The sequence below is a fragment of the Chaetodon auriga genome, chromosome 15, assembly GCF_051107435.1.
Source record: "Chaetodon auriga isolate fChaAug3 chromosome 15, fChaAug3.hap1, whole genome shotgun sequence".
NCBI classification, from domain to species: Eukaryota; Metazoa; Chordata; class Actinopteri; order Chaetodontiformes; family Chaetodontidae; genus Chaetodon; species Chaetodon auriga.
In genome coordinates, this window is record NC_135088.1 from 17,152,294 (window position 1) to 17,175,248 (window position 22,955).

Consider the following 22,955-nt stretch of genomic DNA (forward strand, 5'->3'; position numbering starts at 1 on the left):
TGATGTGAGCTGAATTTCTGTTTGTACCAGGTGATGGAGTAGTTTGAGACTTCATTGAGAATTTCCTGGAATGGATTCTTTTAATGACACTTTTGCATTTTGTAAGTTAAGTGAGATGTCATCTGTGTATAGACTTATTCTATGGTTTTGTGTTGGTAGAATTTATACTTTCAATGCCATCCTCTGAACGGCTGCAGCAAGGCATTCAATGATGATTGTGAACAGAGTAGGAGAGATTGGGAATCCTTGTCTTATCCCCTCGTGCATTATAGAATTTGGTGATATATCAATCATTTGTGACTGTGGCCATTGGTGAATTGCACAGCGTCTTTACTCAGTTAATAAATGGCCTTTAGACCACAAATTTTTGTAAAGGAAATGTCCGATGAACTTGATCAAAAGCTTTTTCTACATCTAATGAACCCACTATGGTGTCCTCATTAGACTTGTTGGAGCTACCTGGTGAATTATTTTTAAAAAATCATTTTTATTTTATTGCACATGTCTACCTTTGAGGAATCTTGTTTGATCAATGTGTGTTATTGATGGAGTGACACGTTCTACTCTAGATCATAGTGCTTTTGATGTGACTTTAATGCCTGTATTAATTAAAGATAGTGCTAACTGGAAGGAATGGTGGAGTCTTCACTGGGTGTCAGTATTTCTGTAATGCTTGCAGTGTTCATATGAAGTGGGATTCTGCCAGTTTGCTTAATTTCTTGAGCAATTTTGAAAAATAGGGCTGACATGATTTGCCATTAAAAAGGAATAAAAAAAATGGTGCTTTATTGGAAGGTATTTGCATATAGTAAGTTCTCTTTTGACTTCTTCCAGTGTAAATGGTTTATCTAATCACTCTATTTGTTTTTTGCCAGAAGGTTTGTTTTTTGTTAGAAGGTCTGGTTTATTAAGAAAACTGTTTATATCGAAGGCTGGTTCATTGTCTGATATATATACTTTATGACAAAATGTTTGAAAGGTATTGTTTATCTCTTTTAGTGACATGGGGTCGTCCCCACTGAGGATTTTATAGCTGTGATATTGTTCTTTTCTATCTGTTGTTGAAGTTGTTTTGCAAGATATTTCCCCGATACTTCCTCCGATTATTAAGATAATTAATTGGTGGGCTGTCCAGAGAATCATTTGTGTCCATGAAGGATCCTTACTCTCTCCTTAAGAACCTTTCAAATTCTGGATCTCTGAAGAGTCAGATATTAATGTGCCATCTGGAAGGTTGTAAAAATACTTGCTGTGGTCACTTATTATAATTGAATGGATTGGTGTATTAGTGACATCCTATATAATTGAGTTACTACGGAGGAAAAAGTCAATGCAGGAAAATGAGTGATGTAGCAATCAAAATATGAATATTCATTTATTGTTGGATTATTTATATGCTAACTGTCACCATGTCCTAACTCCTTCCTATGCTGTTTTATTGTCTCAACGGATATCATTTCTTGCTACTTGTTGACCGGTATATTGTTTGGTTAAGGCATGTTTGTTCAATAGAAATGTGCAATGGTAAGATCTGTGCTAGGAATAGGCAAGTGTCTGGACTCAAACGCTGTGACTCAAAAAATCTCCAGTCTGGATGAGTAATGGTGAGGAAATGATTGAGGGTTTCTCGGATGATGCATTCTATTGAGTATTTGCCTCAAGTAGTGTTATTTGTGTTAGATTATGCAAGCTTGTGCGTATAGAGGTTGTATGTGAGTGGGTATGTGTTTGAGGTTGAAGAGATCTTTGATTTTAGCGTGCTGTTCATGGTTATCATATTGGCAATTTGAAAGCAGAATACCATCAAAAAAAAAATAAAAAAATACAAACAAACATAATAAGCATAGTGCAAAAGAAGAGAGATGACATGAATTTGAGGGGCGGCTGCATAGGAGTCTCGAATTTGCATGTGTTTGAGAAGGGAGGGTGTGGGGGAGGAGGTTCAAATCATGTTATTACAGTCACTGATGGGTAGGTGTAATGTAATGTGTTAGAAAAGCCAAGGTGTTGTATTGGGGTCACAGTAAAACTATCTTTCACTGTGTAATTTTTCTACAATAAAATTTGCACATTTCTTTTGTCCATGCTGTTTCATGATAGGGTACAGAACCAGTGTGTAGGATTTTGTGGCATCCAGCAGTGAGGTTCCAAATTGCAACCAGCTGCATTTTCCTCGCTTCACCCTCCCCTTCCAGGTGTGTGGGAGAACCTAAGGTGCCTGCAAACCTCATGAGAAATACGAAAAGGCACCATCTAGAACAAGTGTTTTGTTTGTCCATTCTGGCCTACTGTAGAAACATAGTGAAAACAATATGGCAGACTTCGTGGAAGAGGACCGGTTCCCTCTGTAGCTATAAAGAGCAATGATACATTGAGCTCATGTATTTAGACTGTAATCAGTGGCATTATTAACTTAAGTGCTGTGAAGTGAAAAATAGCAAACCAAAAGAGTCATTCATGAGTCGGTTCACCAGTGGCAGGTGAACAAAATGAATAGGGTTACTTTAAAGAGCCGGTCTTCTCATCACTATTGAAAGAGACTTCCCTTTCCAGGGTCTTCAAGGCACTCACTGGAGACTAGGTCTTTTGAACCCATCAACTGAATCCCTCTCAAGCTGCTGTCTATTAAGACACGGCTTCTGCTTGCCTTAACATGAGTTAAGAGGGTGAGAGACCTTTGCTCTCTTGGTCCATCCAAGTCACACACTCATCAGCCTGGACAGCTGTACCATGCTGAGGCAGAGCCCATCTCTCAAACCTAAAAGCATTGGGAGTTCCAGGATGGTACATGGATTGCAATTATGCCCTGTGCTTGCCAAAGCAGGTTATGTGCAACGAACTGGTGCACCACAACACACAGCAGCTCTTGGTCTCTTATGCTGTCAGAGAGGCTGGTAAAGGGGCTGGGCAATGACATTTGACAAACCTGTGTGAAGGAGATTGTGGTCGGCACCCTGTAACTACTGTATATGCTGGGTGTGTTGAGGTCTCTCTTAAGGTCGATTTTGAACTCTCATCCCAGTGACCTATGAGTTTTGAGCTGTCCTCCATTAGTCTGCCCCTTGCCTTCATCTTCCACTCTGCATTGTTCTGAGCAATGCACATGCACAGGTATTATTCCCACTGCACTGTGTTATTAATATGTTGTTTGGTTTATTGGACTGTATCCTCACATTATACGTGGCTGGGTCTAATGTTGAACTGAATGTAGTATTTGGAGTGAATTTATTTCATGAAGAAAGGAAGTGATCCTTAACACCTGCAAGATCCAATTAGTTGTGAAGAGCCACTTCTGTGTTTTCATTTTATACTCAATGTCACCTTTTTAATGTGTGAAAAGCCACCATACACTATTGACATCACAGAAATCTTTATATAACACAACTATACATTGACTGAAGTCTTAGCCAGAATGCTCACTGGCAGCTATGACTGAGGATGATGTTCGTCTGAGTGTAGATTAACAGCCTTACACAAGGGAGATTGTTGCCTTTATCTGTTTCCACAAGAGTTAATACCAAGAGTTATGTTGGCCAGTGCAGTTTAGCAGTCTTATAATGCCTACAGCACAAGTTTGATATTTGAAGTAAATTAAATATAGGTGCAGTTTCAAAGCCTGAGTGCTGAATATTCTACACTGGTGAATTATCTATTTTAGCCTTGCTAGCAGCTTGGCTGTATGGCAATGTCAGTTGGTAGATCCACCACTTCGTCCAACTGAAATATTTCAGCATATTTCAGATGGATTACCATGTAATGAGGTTAATATTCACAGCCTTTGTGAACCTCAGTGAATCTCTGACTTTTCATCTAGCACCATCATCAAGTCAAAATTCATTATTGTCCAGTAGTTTGGCCAAACACCTTCATAGCCCATTGGTTCTACTTTGTGCTAATTAGCAAATCTCAACATGCAGACATGCTAAACTAAGATGGTAACTGGTGAACATTAATGAAAGCACTGATGTTTAAACTGTCCCACATACAGTGTAAAATAAATACGCCATGCCTAAATCTTCAAAGTACAGACTGTGGTGCCCCTTGTGGTGTTTAGAAAATATATGCATTGTATGCATCATTTTGATCATTATAAAGCACAAGGTTTTTCTTGTTGTTTTTAACCCCCAGGTGAATTAAAATGGGTGCTTTTAAAATTCCTTTGGTGAAGAAAATGCAAGCAGGAAGACTGAAAGTTGTAGTGGCACATAGTGCTATATTCTCTCTGATCATATGAGAGAGAATTATACAGTTTGACTACATCAGTAAAGAGTGACTCTTCTTGAGAACTGTTTGTGAAAGAGGCCTCAAATTGCTTAATTACTCATGTTACATTACTCTAGTTCACACATTATTAAATAATATGGTATCTGCGCAACAATGATTAAGTCAATTAAGTTCACAGCTTATGTGCTAATGATCAAACACAGTAGAAAGACATCAAGCGTGAACATCCAGACATGGAAAGAGTTCCCCTTTCACTGAATGCTTTCAACCGTAACTCATTGTCCATTAAAACAATTCTATTCTCTCTGACTTTAAGCAAAGGCACACAGACATCTTAAAATTAACATCACAAGACAGTGGTCTTGTAAGCCTTGCACTAAATGCGGAGCAATGGGCAGCTCATCAATGGTTTAAAGAAATGTTCTGTATTAAGCTGAGTGCCTGATGGTGACTGTGTACTTCTGGCACATTGTTTTTCTATTTGAAGTAGTGAACACAGGTCCTGGGACTCTCCTACTTCAAGCTCTGGAATGCTTCCCTCTCAACATTCTGGGGCTTCCTGACTTAGAAATGAGGTGCTGGTCCCCACATGACAAGAATACTAGTTCTCCTTAATGAGCCTGGGTCCTAGAGTGAGACACATTTTACACAATGTAGCTCCAAGGCTGCAAAACCTTGTATAAAAATGCAACAGCCAAACTCTTGTTTAACACTCAAAAGCGATGAATAATAATAGAAAAGAAAGAAAACACTGACAGCATTAATTTTTTCCCTGAAGTGATTTTATTACAAAGTTCATGAGGACTTACAGTATTACAAGAGAATTTGTCAACATGCGAAAACAGAACAAAGCAGAACACAGGAGTTTAACAAACTGGTAAGATAAGACAATCCACTGTTCACAATAAACATAAAAACTGATTAAGTCCTCAGGAGGTGGGAGCCGGTGAATGACTACAGTGCAGGCATAGAACGGCCACATTCACACTGACTCAGCAAAGGTCAATCCAACCAAGGCAAGATGTGCACATCTCAAGAAAACATGTTACAATTTTTATATGCCATCGGCTTTTCTCAGAACTTTTAGAAAGCTTCACTTGTATGTACATAAAACTGTACAAAAACATGGCATCACAAGCATTTTATCCTATATAAATATACCAACAATTAGGATAACAACTAGATTCTCTCTTGCAAAGACATATTTTCAAGGCAATTGTCTTTGTTCTAGATGAACTGTGAAAAAGATGAAGTGTTCAGTTAATTTCAGTTCGTTTGGGAGAGGGCCTTTTGAATATGAACCAGCACTGACATTTCAGAAAGAAAAAGAAAAGAAAAAAGAGTAAACAGTTTCTACCAATTATCTTTGGAATTCATGCTAAAATCATTGCCTGCCTGACAGCAGACTCAGGGTTGTGGAGATCTATGTACACTACACCACCAACAGATTTCTTTATTTTTTCACACAACCAGTTCGCTAAGAGTCTTTGATCAGTAAGGAAAAAAAAAATCCCTTGCCAATTTCAGTACAGTAATTTGTCCATCTGTCCACAGAAATGTTCACCATACGATACACACTACAGAGAGGCAAAAGATACTCAAGTGAATCAACATTAAATCAATGTTAAGTACAAATTAAACATTATTCAACATATTTTTGAGCGTATTAAGGTGTTTCATGATGTCCTCTTACTTTGATCAAGGAGAACCGTTCGGTGTTTGAGAAGAAGTAAACACAGTTCATTCAGCATGAGTTCAAAAGAAAGGTCAAACCTGGTGATGTACTGTTCCAGGGGTGAGTAGCAGGGGGTCATTATCGGCTGGAGTCCGTCTCATTAAGAGAGGGGGGAGGAATAGGCCCAGGCTTGTTTTTATTTTGAAGAGGACTTAAATCAGACTCTTGTCATTCCATTCAGAGTAATCCCGTTTATTTCATGTATTGGTGATCAAAAGAGACAAATCTGAAGAAACATCCCATATTCACTGAGCGTACTCAGGTTAAGATTAAACCCCAGAGATGAATCTGGATGCGAAGCAGTTGTGAATCTGAATTGGGTGAAAGCATTGAAATAGATAAAGTTGTGATTGAGGCTATGTGACGCTGGTTTTATCACTCATTGCTATCTTTCTCACTTGTCATTAATTCCAGGTCAGTGATCTTACCCGCTGCTCTGAGTTCGTGAAGCGGCTATCCACAGCTCTGAGAGGGGTGCTTGGGGGAGCCGTGGGGGTTTAATCACAGTGTATCATGGCTGTTGTTTGAATTTTATTTCAGTCGCTAAATGGCTTTGAAAACGGCATAATGTGCTTTCTCCCCCTCAAGGCAGGATAATCGCCCACCTTATTTAATCATGGCCATGTCCAGTAATTTCCATATGTTTCCAGTTTAATTATTCCAAACGCAGTTTTCAATGGCAGCATGATGAGGTAAGTGCTGATAAAAATACCCCTTTTAACTGATTGTAGCTCTGCGGGTGGATTTGCATTATCTGGTGGGTGCCTTGTCCTGGGGGTGTGCTCACACATGCCCAAGCTCAGGACTCATTACTCACCCTAATTAGGAAACGTCCATTCTAGGCTCCTCCACCCTTACTCAGAGACACAATCTCACTATTGAAATACTCTGCAGAGGTGAAAGGTATCTACAAATCTAATCAAATCAATGTTTAAATCAAAGGCACCAGCCAGCTCTATGATGTTCTAAGGCAGGCTAGTGTTGTCATCATTAACATCCAATTACTGACTAATACATAGTGTCCTTCAGACATTATCCTTCAGATTCACTTGTAAAATCTTTGTAAAGACAAATGAAGCCCACAGGCATGGCCTATTTTTTATTCTCTGTTCAATAGCCAGAGGAGGGAAAATGCCTAATAATTTATTAAGCATGTTGTCCTCAATACAAGGAAAATCATAATTAACTGGAGTTGCAGTAAATCGAGCCAGACTCCCACTATCTAAACTTATGTCTAAGCTCAACAATTTTCCGCATTTGCAGACATTAATTACTGACAGGAAATCAAATATTTCTTTTGAAATCCTTCAATAACCCTCTGAAATTTCTTCCAACCCATATATTTTTTGGACTTGAAGGTCCACACTGTCCATTGATTCCTTTCAGTGGGTGCACTGTGCACTGAATTCACCTCTGAAGAAGTATATACAGTATCAAGTGAGAAAAACAAAGAACGTACTCTCAGCTCTCTTGTAGTTTACATCAGTGTGACATTAACTTCTATAAGTACTCCATCTCTCCAGTGGCTCTCCACACTCAAGTGCCCTTTCATGTAAATAACTCCTTTCATTAGATCGACAGGAGTTCTTATGGATCATGAAGGGAAAGGATTGTGAGTTAGCACATAGAGCCTGTGTGATTGTCACGATAGAGAAGAGCCTTTTACATGGATACACTGGTTTCATCAGTGGGGTGAGTCACCGGGTTTTATGTGAAAACCCAATCAGAATGTGTCTAGTGAGCAGAGCGCTCTGCGTTTGGTCATTATGACTCCGGGGTACTGTGGCCAAGTCAACTGTTTTCATGATGAACGATAGGTCACAGTGCTGAGAGTCAGTGGAACATAATGTCAGTTTAAATGTTGCCACACAGCTTTCTCCACCAGTGGCAGAGCTCTACAGGGAGCAGAGGTAAAGGCCATTCTACTATGATTAGGGGTCGAAGGTGTGTGTGTGATTGTGTGGAGCGGATAAATGCCTACCACAATATCGAGCTCCACTTCTGGAGATGGTTTCAATCAAGTCTAAACAGCAGCAGCAAAGAAAAGCTTAAATATGCTAAAATTCTGAGGCAATTTTTTTTTTCAGCTTATGCCAGACAAAAATATATGTAGAACACACCATTCAAATGTATTTACAGCACTGTACATTAAGATAGACCATTTCATTTGATTGTTAGTCAAAAGTGTTACGCCTTCTGATAGGGCCTGGCTGGCTGTCTATTAAATTATATCTATTAATGGCACAAGAGCACTGATCACAACTTTCAAATTCAAGAGATCACTTCACAGAATGGGACTTGGCTAACTACAACAACATTAGTTACTACTCAAGTAGCAATAACCATCTGTATTTCCTTTTGATCAGTCTGAACTGTATCCTTCAAGATTTTGTATAAATAAATGAGTGAGTGCATCAATTAACTTTGTGGAATTCTTAATAAATATGCTAATAAATTAATATTTCAAGGAGGAGATGACAAAAAACAAGTGTTCATGCCAGTGATTGAATGAGTCACAGCCTATTGTTAACTACAAAATGGGCATTGGCTTTAGCGTGTGGACAGCCTGTTTCTCCTTCTGAAGTGGGTGTATCTTTTCTTCATTTGTGCGCCAATTGGATGATGATAATTCCTCACAGGTAAATTTCTCTTTTTGGAGTGTGGGCAGAAGGGGAGGTGGGTGGGAACTCAGAGGCCACGCTCAGGGGCATCTCCTCTAAGGGGCAGTCCTGACTGGCGTCGTGACCACTGTTGGAATAGGCACTGCGGGAGGGTGGAAGGCGCGACCGGTGCTCCTCGCCACCCAGCCTGGCGCTCCCGTTTGCCAGGCGTCCCAGGCTCCCTCTCTCCTGGTAAGGCACGAAGGTGGAGAGTTTCGGGGGGTTCCTGGTCTTGCGTACAGGGGAGGGATGCCCGGGCATCCAGCAGGCGTCTGAGTGGCCCAATTCGCTGCACTCGGTCGTACAGTTTCCGGTCATTGCCACATCCGGGAGGGAGCGGATATCTGTGGGCAGGAGAGAGAAACCAGCACCATCAGACAGTGATAAACGTCTGAACAACATTTTTAAAAAAAAATATTAAAAAAAAAAAAAAGTCGTAAAAGGCATTTGTGAACAGAAATGGTGTCATCTGAAACACCCCATGAAACCCACCCCCCTCCTTGATGTCTTTGCAGCTGTTGCTAAGCAGTCAGCAGCAGTTGCTATGTAGCTGTTGCTATGCACTGTGTAATGAGCACTACTGTGTGTGTGTAGTCCACTTGCTGGTGGGATACATTCAGGAGATGGCGTGCTGTGTCTATGTCATTTAGAAATATCCAACGGCAGTTTGTCTTGTACGTAATGCTTGTAATACATGGCTGCATTCCAAAAACATTAAAGTGCAATGTATAGACTTGACCTGATTGATGTAATTTGTACGTTTTGAATGTTGGTCCAAGCAGGTGTCAACATAAAGAAAGATGGCAAGAATGGACAAAATACTACAAACACACACTGTCTAAATGCAGTTTTTGGATACAGAGGGAATCTGGTTCCCTTGGGGCAAAACCATTGTTGAACAAGCTATTGATTGACAGTGCTGAAATGAGTTCCCTGCCCTTGATTATCATCCATTTTCTATTCAACTGTTCCTAATTAAATAAATGGGCCCATGACCCACTGACCTCATTTTAACGTACACGCTGTGAATACTCCAAAATAAGTTTGCTTCAGCCATCACTCAAGAGTGCCACACGGTTTCTGCAAGTAAACCTGCACTCAAGAACGCACGTATTTGTTTACCAGAACTGTGCAGCTGGCACCCAGAGCACTTGTTAAGCAGCCCACCTGTTGACAAGCTAAACATACAGCCCAGGTTTAATGGAAATACCACTCAATTTATCTTTGTTATCCTTTCAGACTCAGACTTGGACAGCCAAATCAATGACTGTGAAGAGAGGAGCAGAAAACTAAGATCTGCAAGTCTGTGGTGTCACCCACATGTAACTTTTGATTGCTGCGATAAACGCATTACTGTAATGCCTCAATGCTGTCCACGCCATGAAAGAACGCGTCCATCACCAATGCACTGTCTTGTTCTCTGGCTGCAGGACAGTGTGTGAAGGAGAGGGAATGTATTCGGAGAGAGAGCGGAGAGCTCAGAGCTGCACACACAAGGCGTACAAAGATGTTGCTGCATGCGAATGATGCAACCACAAGAGCTGACGTATTAGAGGCTGTAGCGAGAGTTCACAGCTAATAGAGAAAATGCCAGCTTGACAGTAAGCCTATGAGACGTACCATCAGTATTGTACTCATGACCAGTGGCAAGATAATTATCCCACAAAATGTCAGACCACTGAGGCTGGAAAAACTGCATCTGGCCCACCGAGGCTTCAATCAATCAAAAGCCATAGTGAGACAGCTTGTATGATGGCCAGGCGTGATGTAAGATTTTAAACTGTTCAGTAAAAATTAGTGGAAGGTACTTGTTCTCATTTTACTTATTTATGTCTAAAATATCCATTTCTCATGGGTAATCCATATACAATTGTCCTATTGTTTAGAAAAGAATGCATAGCTTGATCTATTGTTGCTGTTAATCTCATTGTTCCAATAATCCCAAATTGCCAGATGTTTATGCTATTTAATACATTTACTTTACAATTGAGCAATGTTCTGCCGTATTCATGCTTAATTATATCATTATGCTTAAGTGGCAAATTCTCTCTGTTTACTAGGCCAATGTCAATGATTCTTTTCAAATGAATGAACTACACTTTTATGCCTGATTAAGAAAGAAGAGACTGAATTTGGAGCTCTAAGAAAAGACAGGCAACCGAGGCATGAGCGTGTGTGTGTGTGTGTCTGTGTGTGTGTGTGCGTGTGTGTGTGCGTGTACACTGCCTCATGCATGATGATTGGAGTTTCATTTTCTCAGCTCTGCTAAGAGCGTTGTCTGTATGCATCACTGCAGTGAAATGGACTCTTGCTACAAAAGATGTTCATAGGAAGAGAGTTGGGGAGAGGGTTGCACAGTCGTGTAGGCATCCACTCCAAAAGGATTTCACACTTGATTAAAACCTCTCCACAGCTTCCAGGAGGTTTATGCCACACCAAGCGGCTTCCTATAAAATTCAGCGTAGCTGCACATCTAAAAATCAGTGTACAGGGGGAAAAAGGTGCATTTACACAGGTTTTCTAAAACACTTGCCACAATTGGGCATGTTTCTTTATGAATTAGAAATTGCCTTTGCATGTGTGCATATGAGAGGGCTTGGTGTGAATACATGCACAGAGAACTCACAGTTGGCCAGAAAAAAATGCAGGAACGGTCCATATTTGCTCATTTAATGCATCATGTCTTGTTGGACTCATTCACTTTCACAAAGGAAGGGATAAAAGACATAAAGGTTAACAATGATTGCCACATCCTCACTGACTGTCAGTTCGGTAATTGACTTTAGGTCGACTGTGTTTTGAGAAAATATCATTTGGACTTATGTAATGGAATGCCAACTAAAAGAAAACATGTAACGTAAAACGATACCATGCACCAGTGACAGGAATTAAAGCACATTCTGAACCGCGCTCATCATCATCAGCGGCCATAAAATCAGCAATGACAGCTAAATACATCGTCTAGCTTGCCAAAGTCTGCCATTTTCTTCCAACAGTGCCAAAGCACATATCACACGTCATCAAGAGAGAACATAGATGCTCTAATGCCAGCTATTTTAGTAGACCATTACCCTGTCTGTTGGTGTTTCATCTGAATTTTATATGGTTTTATTTAAAAAGTAGCTTTGACATATTGTCAGGTCTTAACAGACAGTTTAATAACATGACAGGTCTATATTCAACTGCAGCCTGTCGATTTGGATGAACTGTTACTAGATGCTTCCATTAGCGTTCTATACTGCACATTATTTCCATTCACACACGACGGCTCACAAAAATTTTTCGACATGTAACGATAATAAATGACTTATTGGGCTGTGATGGCGTGTTTTCGGTATCATTTCTGAAAGCACACGTTGTTACATTTGCTTGCACTGACCTGTCTGTCACACTCAAATCTATCTCTATAAAAATCAATACTGATAATTATACTTTTCCTGTCTGCCTTTTGCTGTGGCTATTAGCCATCTGTAGCTGTAGTACCCACTTACAGTGTGGCAGAATACCGTCTGCTCCGCACATCAAAACACACTCCCACACTTGGCTGGAACGATCATTGTTTGAATATTTGGTGGCCAGGATGAAGCAAATGAGTCAACCATGGGGTGAAAGAGCAGCCAAAGGCACAGAGGGAAAATTGGTATTTTCTCACCCACTCAAGCCTGTTTTCTCCTGTACCTATACCTGAAATAAATCTGCTCACAGTCTGTAACAAACCCTTTAGACTTTATAGTCTTGTATGTCATGGATGGAGAGCCAAGGTGGACAATGGAGAACAGATGGGCAAACCACAGCACTATTATGCCAGTGGCTGGAACAGGCTGACTGGATTTAGAGAGCTTGTGATTTGGTTTTGAGGAGCGATGACATTTCTTGCTCTCTGTGCAAAAGAGAATTCTTCTCCTCCACACATGGAGATAGATTGCACCTGTAGCCTTCTCCCTTTATACTGGGGCAGTCCCATCTGCTTGCTTAAAGCAATATCATGGAAAAAGGAAAAAATAAAAACAGTAATTTCCACCTTCTACCACCTTCAGCACCACATCAACACCTCACAGTGAACCTTAGCAAAGCCTCTAAAAGCACCTCCACTGCAGCAGCATAACATGCACTCCACAGTGCAGTTACAGAGTGGGGGTACACACAGAGCTTAACCCCCCGGCTGACAGATACATGTGAGGGGTGGGTTTGCATGCTGCTTGCATCAGGGTGCCAGTGGGAGGTGTTGAGTGTCTGAGGCAGGCTTCCTCATCGTCTGATCCCCTGCCCACGGGCATGGGGGAAGCTGCCTCTTCCTGAGATTTCACACTGCTCCTCTCTGTTTGATTGCAAATGCTGCCTCTCCCCACAGGCTGCTTTCCAGCGTGTGCGCCACACCGCTATGATCGATGGCGGACAAATATGAGAGACCCACTGCTCATGGAGGGATGGCGGGGAAAAACAGCAACTATCGTTTGGGAGTGTGTGAGTGATATTAATGGTATATTTGTGGTCCCTGCTAACAGTTTATGTGGTAAATGACTAAAAAGTTCTAAGAAACAAAAGGAAAAAGAAGAAATATCTCCAGTGTGAGCCGATATTAGTGTCTGACGCCGGCTATCAGTATAATAACTGGGTGTGAATGTATTCTATGGTTGTCATACTCCGTGAAGAAAAACAAGAAACCGGGGTTTTGTATTTCTTTAGCTATGACATGTCAAGTCTTGTTATTCATGTGCTCAGAACAGCTTCTCACAGTAAGCAGAAGCTACCAAAAACAGTCTTTTTTTTTTTTTTTTTCCTCCAGAGGGGAGCATTTTTAAGAGAGGAAAACTTGCTACAAGCACACAAACATAGTGTTGACACGCACGTGTACCTTTCTCACTGTAATGGAATACAAAAGAACAATGGTGGAGTTTGTAACCTTCGACTTGTACTTTCACATCTCACCAGCAAAGTTAGAATGCGTGGGCTTGAAGGCTTTACCACCTTGCCTATACAGAAAGTGCCATGAGAGATGAAGTTGCAGTTAACCATTTAGTCACAACACTGTGGTGCCACGCCGTAGATTACTGCATTCATTCCAAAGCCCTAACATACACAGCATCACCTGCCTTCTTAGGCAGCCTTGTTGGAAAAGTTCATTTTTAAAAGTCTATTATAAACGTATGCTTTTATGTCTTTTGTTGCATGAAAACAAAACGTGACAACATGTGAACGCATCATTCTACACAGTCCTGCAGATTATTCCATCTCTGCTCTCTAAGCATAAATGGTTTAATGTTTTGGTGGAAACACAATCAATTCTCGGTCAAACTGTGTACAAGAAGGTGATGCAATGATACGAGCTGTTACTGAAGTTTAAGGCACATGTGTCAAAGTCTCCTTCACGCATTCAGTAAGGTCTGAATTCTCAGCTTCCTGAGCAGGCGAGCCTCTTCCTGACAAAGGCTGATGAGTGGACATGTCGGCCAGAGGCACGTCAGAAAAAGCAGCTGTAGATGGTTCAGTGGGTGATGGTACACCTCCTGTCAGTTCTCTCGCCATCCACCATTTTGTCTTAGAGTTCCTTTATTTGAAGACTGCCTTTTGTATCACTGCATTTGACAAAGCCTTAGCACCTGCTGACAGATCACGCTATGCACCAGCTCCTCCAATTGAGAAGTTGATATGCGATGTGAAATGTCAACCAGTACTAAGGCTTTGTCAGACTGTGACACACACAAGGCATCTTCAGATAAAATAGATTCAAAACATTGGTAGAGGACTAGGAGGAAACAGCTCTAAATGATGATATAGTTGCTTTTGTAAGTAATATAATCATTTCTCTGCTGGTGCACAGAAATGTTTGTGAAATGCTTGTGTGGAGAACAGCTTCATGGCTCTGCCCACAACAATATGTTTGGCTTGCTGGCCAATTACTGACTGGAAATTGCATTCTGAACCTTGACAACGGAATATTGATCTGCAGTGGCTGCCAATGGGAAAAAATAAAACAAATTATTTATCATGAACATAAGAGATTCAGGTTTATGATTATCATATAAGTCCAGTTACCGGTTTCAAGACTATTCCTCAATTGAATTAGTTCGAACAAGACTTGAGTCTTGGTTTTGCAGTCAATAACTGGGACTGCAAGGGAAGGCCAAATAAATGCAAAATAGGTCTCCACATCTAATTATCTACCTATCAATTTAATATATTACACAACACACAGTACAGTATGTCTTGACCATAGGCCCACTTTTACTCAAGTTAACTCAAGAAGAAAAGATGCCTGCATCTTTTTGACTAAATCTTTTATTAGAGCAGTCAGCTTGGATAATAAACAGCATTACTCTATATGCTGGATTCAATCTCATATTCATGCAGAGAGGGCTTCAGGGACTCACAGAAGAATGTGCATGTTGAGTCTGAAAAGCATTAGTTAGACATCGGTGCCTAAATTTAGAAATTTGCATTTGTTCTTTAGGCCAATGCAGGTATTTTATTAATGCTGTTCATTTAAATCTTTAGTGTGGGCTGCGCCACAGTTGATGTAGGGTGTAATATGAAACACGGGGATGCTGATTATGATTAAAATACAGCTTTAGTACAAAGAGCCACTTTATTATACATGTGTTCAGTATGTGTAAATACAATTGAGCATAATATATGTGGACAATATTAACCGTTTGGCATTGGGTATGAAAATATCATAGTAATTTGCAAAGTTACATGATAACAACATGTAAAATTGATTGCGAGGACATTTTAGCTGCCATAGGTTTTTACGGGAGAGTGATTTTGTAAAGGGTTAAAATATCTTATCATGTATTTATGCTAGCTATGTGATAACCTTCTGGCATTATTACATTTAGACTCACTCTGCTTCTTCTGCTCTCTGATTCTCTCACTCTTGAAATAGGAAACCTTGCATTTCCCATTCAGTTTTCTGAGTAATTTAATTAGAAAAGCTCAAAGAAATGTAGACTAAATCCCTGTGGTGTAGGGTTGTGACTGGACGCCCAATAGGCTGATAATTTTTTCTTTCTTTTTTTTTTTTTTTTTTACTTTTTTTTTTTTGCAACCCCATTACTAATTCTGCACAAGTCTAGGAAGAAGAAGAAGACAGGGTGTTCATCAGTTTGAAACAAACTTGGTTAGTGCAAAATGTTAAGAATACACTTCTAGCCCATTTGACCCTGCTTTGCTTTGCTCTGCTGTGAGTGCATGTGTATGCCAACAAGCAGCAGAGGTCTGTTTCTTGTGCAGATTAGCTAATAAAAGAAAACATGTAAGACTTTATTTGGCTAATAATTGGTGACAGCAGTAAAGTTGGAAATGAAGATGGCACTGAGAAAAATCAACACCAAAAATACCTTTTTGGGAAGTTCATGACTGATTTAATGGGAAATATTGTCATGATAATTAGACAGACCGTTTTATCACCCAACCCTTCTCTGATTAATGTGTGACATTTACTTGAAGAGTCACTTGTCTATTCCTGTCTCACACCCAAACGTTCTTTCTTCTTCACGTCTGAATGTCTCTTTCTTGGTCCCTGCCTTTGAAGCTTTCTTCCTGCTTTAGGCTTTCACATTTGCACTCTATGGCCCTTTCTCCAGAAGTGGCAGCGCTCCATGGCCTCATACAAGCAGGTAGAAGATGATTCATTTTAGTGAAAAGAGGGAGTTCAGTCTTACGCTTAATGTTCGTTGCATTTAAGCTTTTTATTTCCTTGAACCCATATTTATCTAGAAACACTTAGAGGAATGGGCTTTTTCAACTCAGGTCGCAATATGTTAGTGTTGTGCTTTTATCTTTGTTTGTCGCCCACATGCTAACCTATCTCTAAGAGGCTCCATTTAACCCATTACAGAATTCCTTTTCTTGATTTCAACAGAAAGTGCTTTTTATTTTGTACTTAGACCAGGAGAGAGGTGAAACATGGTCATGCCAAATAATGTGCGTACAACTCATTTACAATTTAACTGACATCAATAGAAAAAAATCAAAGTCTTCTTTCACATGTGATCTACAGCTCTAATTATCAGAGGAGGATTTTTTTTTTTTTTTTTTTTCCCCTCTAAGGATTTTCTTCCGGAGTTAAGTCCTATGCACCACTTTCATGCTCACTATCTTTCACTCATCGATCTTATTGACATGTAAAACGGATGTCTTCCATGATCCATTTGTTGTTTCTCCTCCCCTTTCGATCAAGATGTTATCTCTTTCCTAATTCTGCCTTTGATCTCCACGTTGTGCAGTGTGAGGCATCTTAACTTGGGAGAGATAACATTAGCTGCTAATTAGCCTACACCTGCATAGTCTGAATAGAAAATAGAAATGGTGAACACAGAGAGTTTTAGACTCTGTAGTGACATACTACCGACATTTTTCCATGTCTTGTGGACTACATAGTCTTGCCTCTGGCCGCGGCTGCTACAGGACCACTTTTATCATTTGATCATACATCATATCTTCAAAGTAGCAACCAAATGATCAGGCTCAGGTCGCTATCAGAGTACCATGTACTCTGGACGCATTCCAGGCGAAATGCATATATCGGCACGAGTGATATAAAGAGATAAATGTTAATACGCAGATTTGAATAATACAGTCAGAGTAGGTACATCATTTGAAAGTATGGACAAACATCAACATAATCTCACAAAATCCGATCTTTAGTATCATGTAAGCAGTCCACGTAGCGGCTAAATAACGACCCCGGAGAGGCAAAGCTTTATTTGACCATTTACTGTAGATAGAGAGTTGCTGCATGACTGACAATTCTCTGGGAAAGTCAGCATAGTAACGCAGTCAGATGGAAAGCTCTGTTCCCACAATGCTCTGAACAATACAGCTATGCGTTTGGAGCAGGACAATTCAAATTTATGACATGATGAAATATGAAAATTGCCTTTTGTGTAGCAGAGAGGCAACAGCAGCAATTTCCCAATGCTGCTCCACCCGTCTATACCCTCTGCTAGACGATAGCTTTTCTGACAAGGCTTTGATTAAGGGAAAGGGGAAAAAAATCACATGGAATCAAGAATATGATTGAATATGTAATTATTAAGGGAAACTGCAAATTTAAGTCTTTAAATATGGACTTAAAGAGAAACGCAAAACGCAGCAGGCAGCAGGGGGTCATCATATTGGCTTCTGAGACCAGCATGATTCCACCCTCCCCTGTTGTTTCTTACTGATCCACTGCATTCGGCTGCTTGTGTTTGTCTTTTATAAGCTTTAGCATGATGAAGAAGGGTCAACATTCATATCACCAATGTTATTGAAACCCTCCAACAGAAATCTAACACTAACACAGTTGACCTAATATTTGCTCAGATATGGGAGTATTATAAATATAAGTATTTCAGGTAATTGAAAGAAGACCATACCTGCACTTATGTATGGGGCATTAAAAAGGCAGCATAAATGTTTTACCGCATTCAAATGACATATATGGTCAGGACATCCTCTACATTGTGAGATACTAGAATTAAAATTTAATCAGCTGATGAGTAAATTGGGTCATGTACACAGTGCAGTAGTCTGCATCTGTCTGTGACCCTGGGTTAGCGTGGCATGGCATTATTAAACAATACTGAGCATATTCGCTATGCTTATGTGTCACGTGAATGTGGCTTGTGGTGAGCCAGGCTGGAGTGTATGGGAGCCACAGCAATTATAACAATAAAGTGGGAAAGCAGTAACAAACAAACAAAAACAAAAAAAATACAGCAAATGCACAACAAGAGTAAACATTGCTGTCGCTTTTTTTTATTAAAGTGGCTGCACTCGCCATCTGTTTTTCAGTGCCTGTGGTGGCTGCGTGTTTGATGGGTACCTCATCTCCAGGCTAGATACTGTTATAAAATAGACAGCTCATCAAGATGAGTGACAAGTGTTGGGGCCTTACAACATGACCATCTGAGAGGGAGTTACCCAAAGGGCAAGAAGGAAAGAAAAAAAAAAATGCATAATTGCTTTAAGTAAAATAGACCTTTGGCGGCAACCAAGGAACTGCATGAAAATCTACGTGTCTCTGTTACAGCTCTGTAGTTTGGAACGAGCAAAAATCTGTCACAATTTTACAATGAAGTCAAGTATGCTCTCTAATTAGAGCAGAAATCCAGCAGAAATGCATGGTGGAAAGAAGCTACACCATCATGCAAAATTCTGTCAGAATTACTCTGCTTTTGGCTTGAGAACAAGGGCTCTTTCGGGATATGTTGAGCCAGAAAGTAAGTTTATAAGTGTGCTTTCAAAAGACACAATTTTTATAACTAGTGAAGATGGGATCAAAAACCCTGTCAAAACCTGTAAAAATATTCTGATGAGTTTGCATAATATGGCAGCGAAATGTTAGTTATGTTACCTCAAATGCATAACACTGCAACATGCTTGGCCATGATGTTAAGCAAGACTAATTCAAGTCATTTCTATTCACCTTAAGGCATGTAGAATATTGACTGCATGATATACCATGTTAACACAAAACTGCAAATTAAGAATTGATCCATTCACCAGGAGGATATTTCATTTGTTGAAAAAAAAAAAAAAAAAAAAAACAACGTCCCACTGCTTTCCATTTACTGTAGTGAGACCATTTTCTGTTTCACAGTCCTCATTGAGTTTGTAAGGTCCTTGAACTGCAGCGAGTTCTCAGATATCTTCAGCTGACTGTAAGACAGCCTTAAAGCAAGAGCGGTTCCATTCCTTGGTAACTTACTGGAAATAAGGAAATGCATGTCAGACCCATACAGTACAATTCCAGTCCCTCAAGTGCCATCCATCATTGAAGGGCAGAACACTAGTTAGAGGGAGGTTCAGCGGCCCTCGGTCCCCATCACACTATGATGGAGAGAAGACCCCTGGGGCCTTTCTCTTGATGCCGGCTTGAGCTGCTCGACCAGCTGAGGTTGAAGTGGATCTGGCCCCTAGCCAGCATCCCCTCCCTGATGCACAGCGCTCTACCTGCTCTACGAATCACATCTGGGGTGAGGCTGGGTAAGACCCACTGAGAGCAACAGAGCTCTACCACCACTTTCTATTTCTGCCTCCATAATTATCCTTAAAGTTTCAACTCAGGGTCCCAGGGACCTGCCAGTGGACACTCAGCTAAAAGAAGCGTCTCTTACAGCCACAAGCTACACAAGGCTAATTTAAATTTTTCTCCATGTGTCTTTAGAAACTTGTACTTTCAAGGCTGCGTTTACACACACACATTACCACCTCCAAACCTGCTGCTTCAGCATGCTGTTGCCCAGATTCACTGGCGTGGCAAGAGCAGGCTGCATGCTATCCAATTTTTGCCTAAGTACAGAGAGCCATCCACTTTTGTTGGAGTAATACATGAGAACATCTAAAGCTTAGGGATACTGGCTTAGGCATACTGGCTCACTCATTCATTTTACAAGCTTAGTGCTAAAACCGGACATTTTCTGTGGCAGCATGGTGTTAAAAGCACTATTTACGGAACCTAATGTGTGCTCGTGTGTGTACTTTTCTTTTTGCACATAATTCAAAACACTCATCTGGGTTTTCATCCATGTTATACACACGTAGATGAGAGCCGACAAGCCTGTGTAGATCTCAATTAAAATGAAGAGGAATCTGTCCCGAGAAAAAGTCCCAGAAATCTTTTGTGAAGTCACTTAGGGTTTTTTTTTTCCTCTTTGTCATTATTTTGACATTTTCATACATTTTCTCAGCATTTTTTTTTTAACCCCAACATGCTAAACAACCCCCAAATACAAAGACTGGTAAAATAAAAAATAAAAAAAATCAAATAAGTCAATCACATATTCAAACTGTCAGAACGACAGCCCAAATAAGTTTCAAGTTCTGACAAAAACATGCTATTATCACTGATGTTGCCATAGTCTTCCAGTCAGATGGACACAATGATGAAACTACAGAGAAATCACTTTCATGTGTACAAGAACATAGTATGAAACTGAATGCAAGCGGTAGATTTATTGGGATAATGGGATTTCTATTCTGGTTCCATCTAGATTTCAGATGTGGTGGCAATCTCTGCCACACAATAATATGTCAGTTCACTAAAAGAAAACAAGCCAACTCCTTACTTGGCTACAGTTAATGGCCTGAGCTGTGATACATGTCCTTTCTCTCACATGGCCCTGTTCAAAGGCCTGGTCTGTCTGCAGTCATTTGACAAACACTATAATGTGTGCAGCCAAAGTTTGGGATGAGTGTGTAAGTCTCATTGTTAGCAACCACATGAGCGAAAGCACATTTTCAGATTCAAATTGGGCGAAGGGAAATCTAGACACATTCAATACTGTGACATGTTGACACATCATCAGTTCCATTTTGAATTCAAATGCATTGTCCCATAAAGCCATTTGTAAAAGGGCTATAGTTAACCATTGTCCATGGTGTCAAAGCCTAATCCAGGTTAGAGAGTTTAATTCTGCTCCAGTTAGGCTCTTCCAGTGACCTATTTGCTCCGAAATAAAATGACAAACAATTGGGGGGCAACAAACAGCAGCGGCTGATGTGAGCAGAGAATAATGTGTGTGCTAGAATGAGCTCGGGATTATAAGCATATTACTCATGACAACTTGCCTCAGGGGACCACTTGTAAGGACTCTTTTTCCACAGAAGCTTCCACAAAACTGCCAGGCCCATGACCTGTCCCTTCTTGGGTGGTGGCAGTTCCAGCAGTGGCTGACATAGGCTACTGCGCTGGTACAGCCTGGCGTGGTGTCACTCCAGTCAATAGTACTAACAGGCAGGGACTCTGACAAGGCACAATGACATCTGTTGGAGGAAACCCACACCACTGCATCACCACACTATACTGGCAACCGGGCAGGGGACCAAACTGGCACTCACAGGACAAACGAGCCACATTAGGCAGACGTTGTGCCTCTCTGTCTGCCCCGCGTCTTCCTCCACATCTTTCCTTATGCTTTGTACACACAAACCACATATTCACGGGGAATTCATGATACTGAAGCAGCAATGGCTAAAGCAGTGGTACCCTGTATGATACTGATATGGCAAGCACTGAAAGCAGAGGAAAATCCCTGACAGGAGTTCAAAAAGAACAAATATACAACACTACATGCATCATCTGAGAGATCTAAGGCAGGAAAATCAGACAGCATTACTAAAGAACCTCATTATCATGCAAATGCCATTTATTCCATTTTATCTCACCCTTCTCAATAGCCCATATGGCAGTGAGTCCGCACAGAGGAAGACACAGGGAGACCTCACGCTGGGCAACCGGCCACATCAAAATTCCTCCATCTGTGGTCAATTGAGTTTGCGTGTGTGTATGTGTCTGTGTGTGTTTGTGTGTGTGCACGCTGGTAGCTGTCTTCAATCCACCTGTGTCCTATCGGTGCTAGCCCTCATATCGTAGCCAAGATGCCTAACCACCGATCCGCGGAAGAGTGATTATTGCCTAGGTTGGACTGGACATGACAGGATTGCCAGTCAAAGTTTTGTCCCAAGAGGTGGAAAGAGGGCTATCACAGGTCCTGGATGAGTCATGCCCGGGCTTCATAGGCAAGAGAAAGTTAAACATTTTATGTTATGTGACTCCAGGTGTGTGCTGGGCCTCAATATACACTTGATGGATTGGGTTGATGTAGATGTCATTTTCTTTGTTAGGAAATGTGACTGATGGAATGAATTGAGACTGTGTGAAACCAAACCAAATCAAATCAAAATCAACTCAAAAACTGAAGATAATTAGAGGTGACTGATGTCATGTTGTGTTACTGATATTGAATATAATTTGATATGTGTGTGTTTATAATAATACTGTAAATTGCTTTGATATGACCACCAGTCAAAATCTGATCAGTAGTGTCTGAGATACGGAGAATGGACAGATTGGCGCTGACCAGGCGCTCCTCTGATTTCACTGTGCAGGACAAAATCATGCATCTTGACAGTAACCAGACATACAAGATAAGCAGTTTTCATGCTGTCTGAAGCAATCAATTTAAAGAGAATTAAAGAGCTCAGTGATTATGATGAGAGTCTATTAAAGTAAAATAGCACTGTAATCAAAATGATTTAGAGATTTGGGGGTGTGATACAACACCCTCCAATGCAAAGAAATACATGCATGCGTGCATGCAGGTGCGCACACACACACACACACACACACACACACACGCACACACGCACGCACGCACGCACGCACGCACGCACACATGCACGCACGCACGCACGAATGCATGCACATGAATCCGATGGATAAACATCTCTGATGAGATTAACCAACAGTTGAGCAATGTGCACGGTACTCGCGTGAACATAAGAGTGGAAAATACACATGGGGAAAGTGAAATGGAGTGCACTCTAACACAGCCTGAAGACAAGAA

General features: G+C 40.7%; 1 protein-coding gene across 1 annotated transcript in view; it reads right to left on the reverse strand.

The window, feature by feature from the left end:
* Window positions 1–4,988: 4,988 nt before the first annotated feature.
* The window catches only part of pcdh1a (protocadherin 1a), an 88,129-nt gene continuing 70,162 nt past the window's right edge, over window positions 4,989–22,955 (reverse strand). The window contains exon 5 of the mRNA XM_076750605.1: window positions 4,989–8,963. Within this exon, the coding sequence (XP_076606720.1) occupies window positions 8,593–8,963 (371 nt within the window). The 3' untranslated portion in view covers window positions 4,989–8,592. The remainder of the gene's footprint in view (window positions 8,964–22,955) is intronic.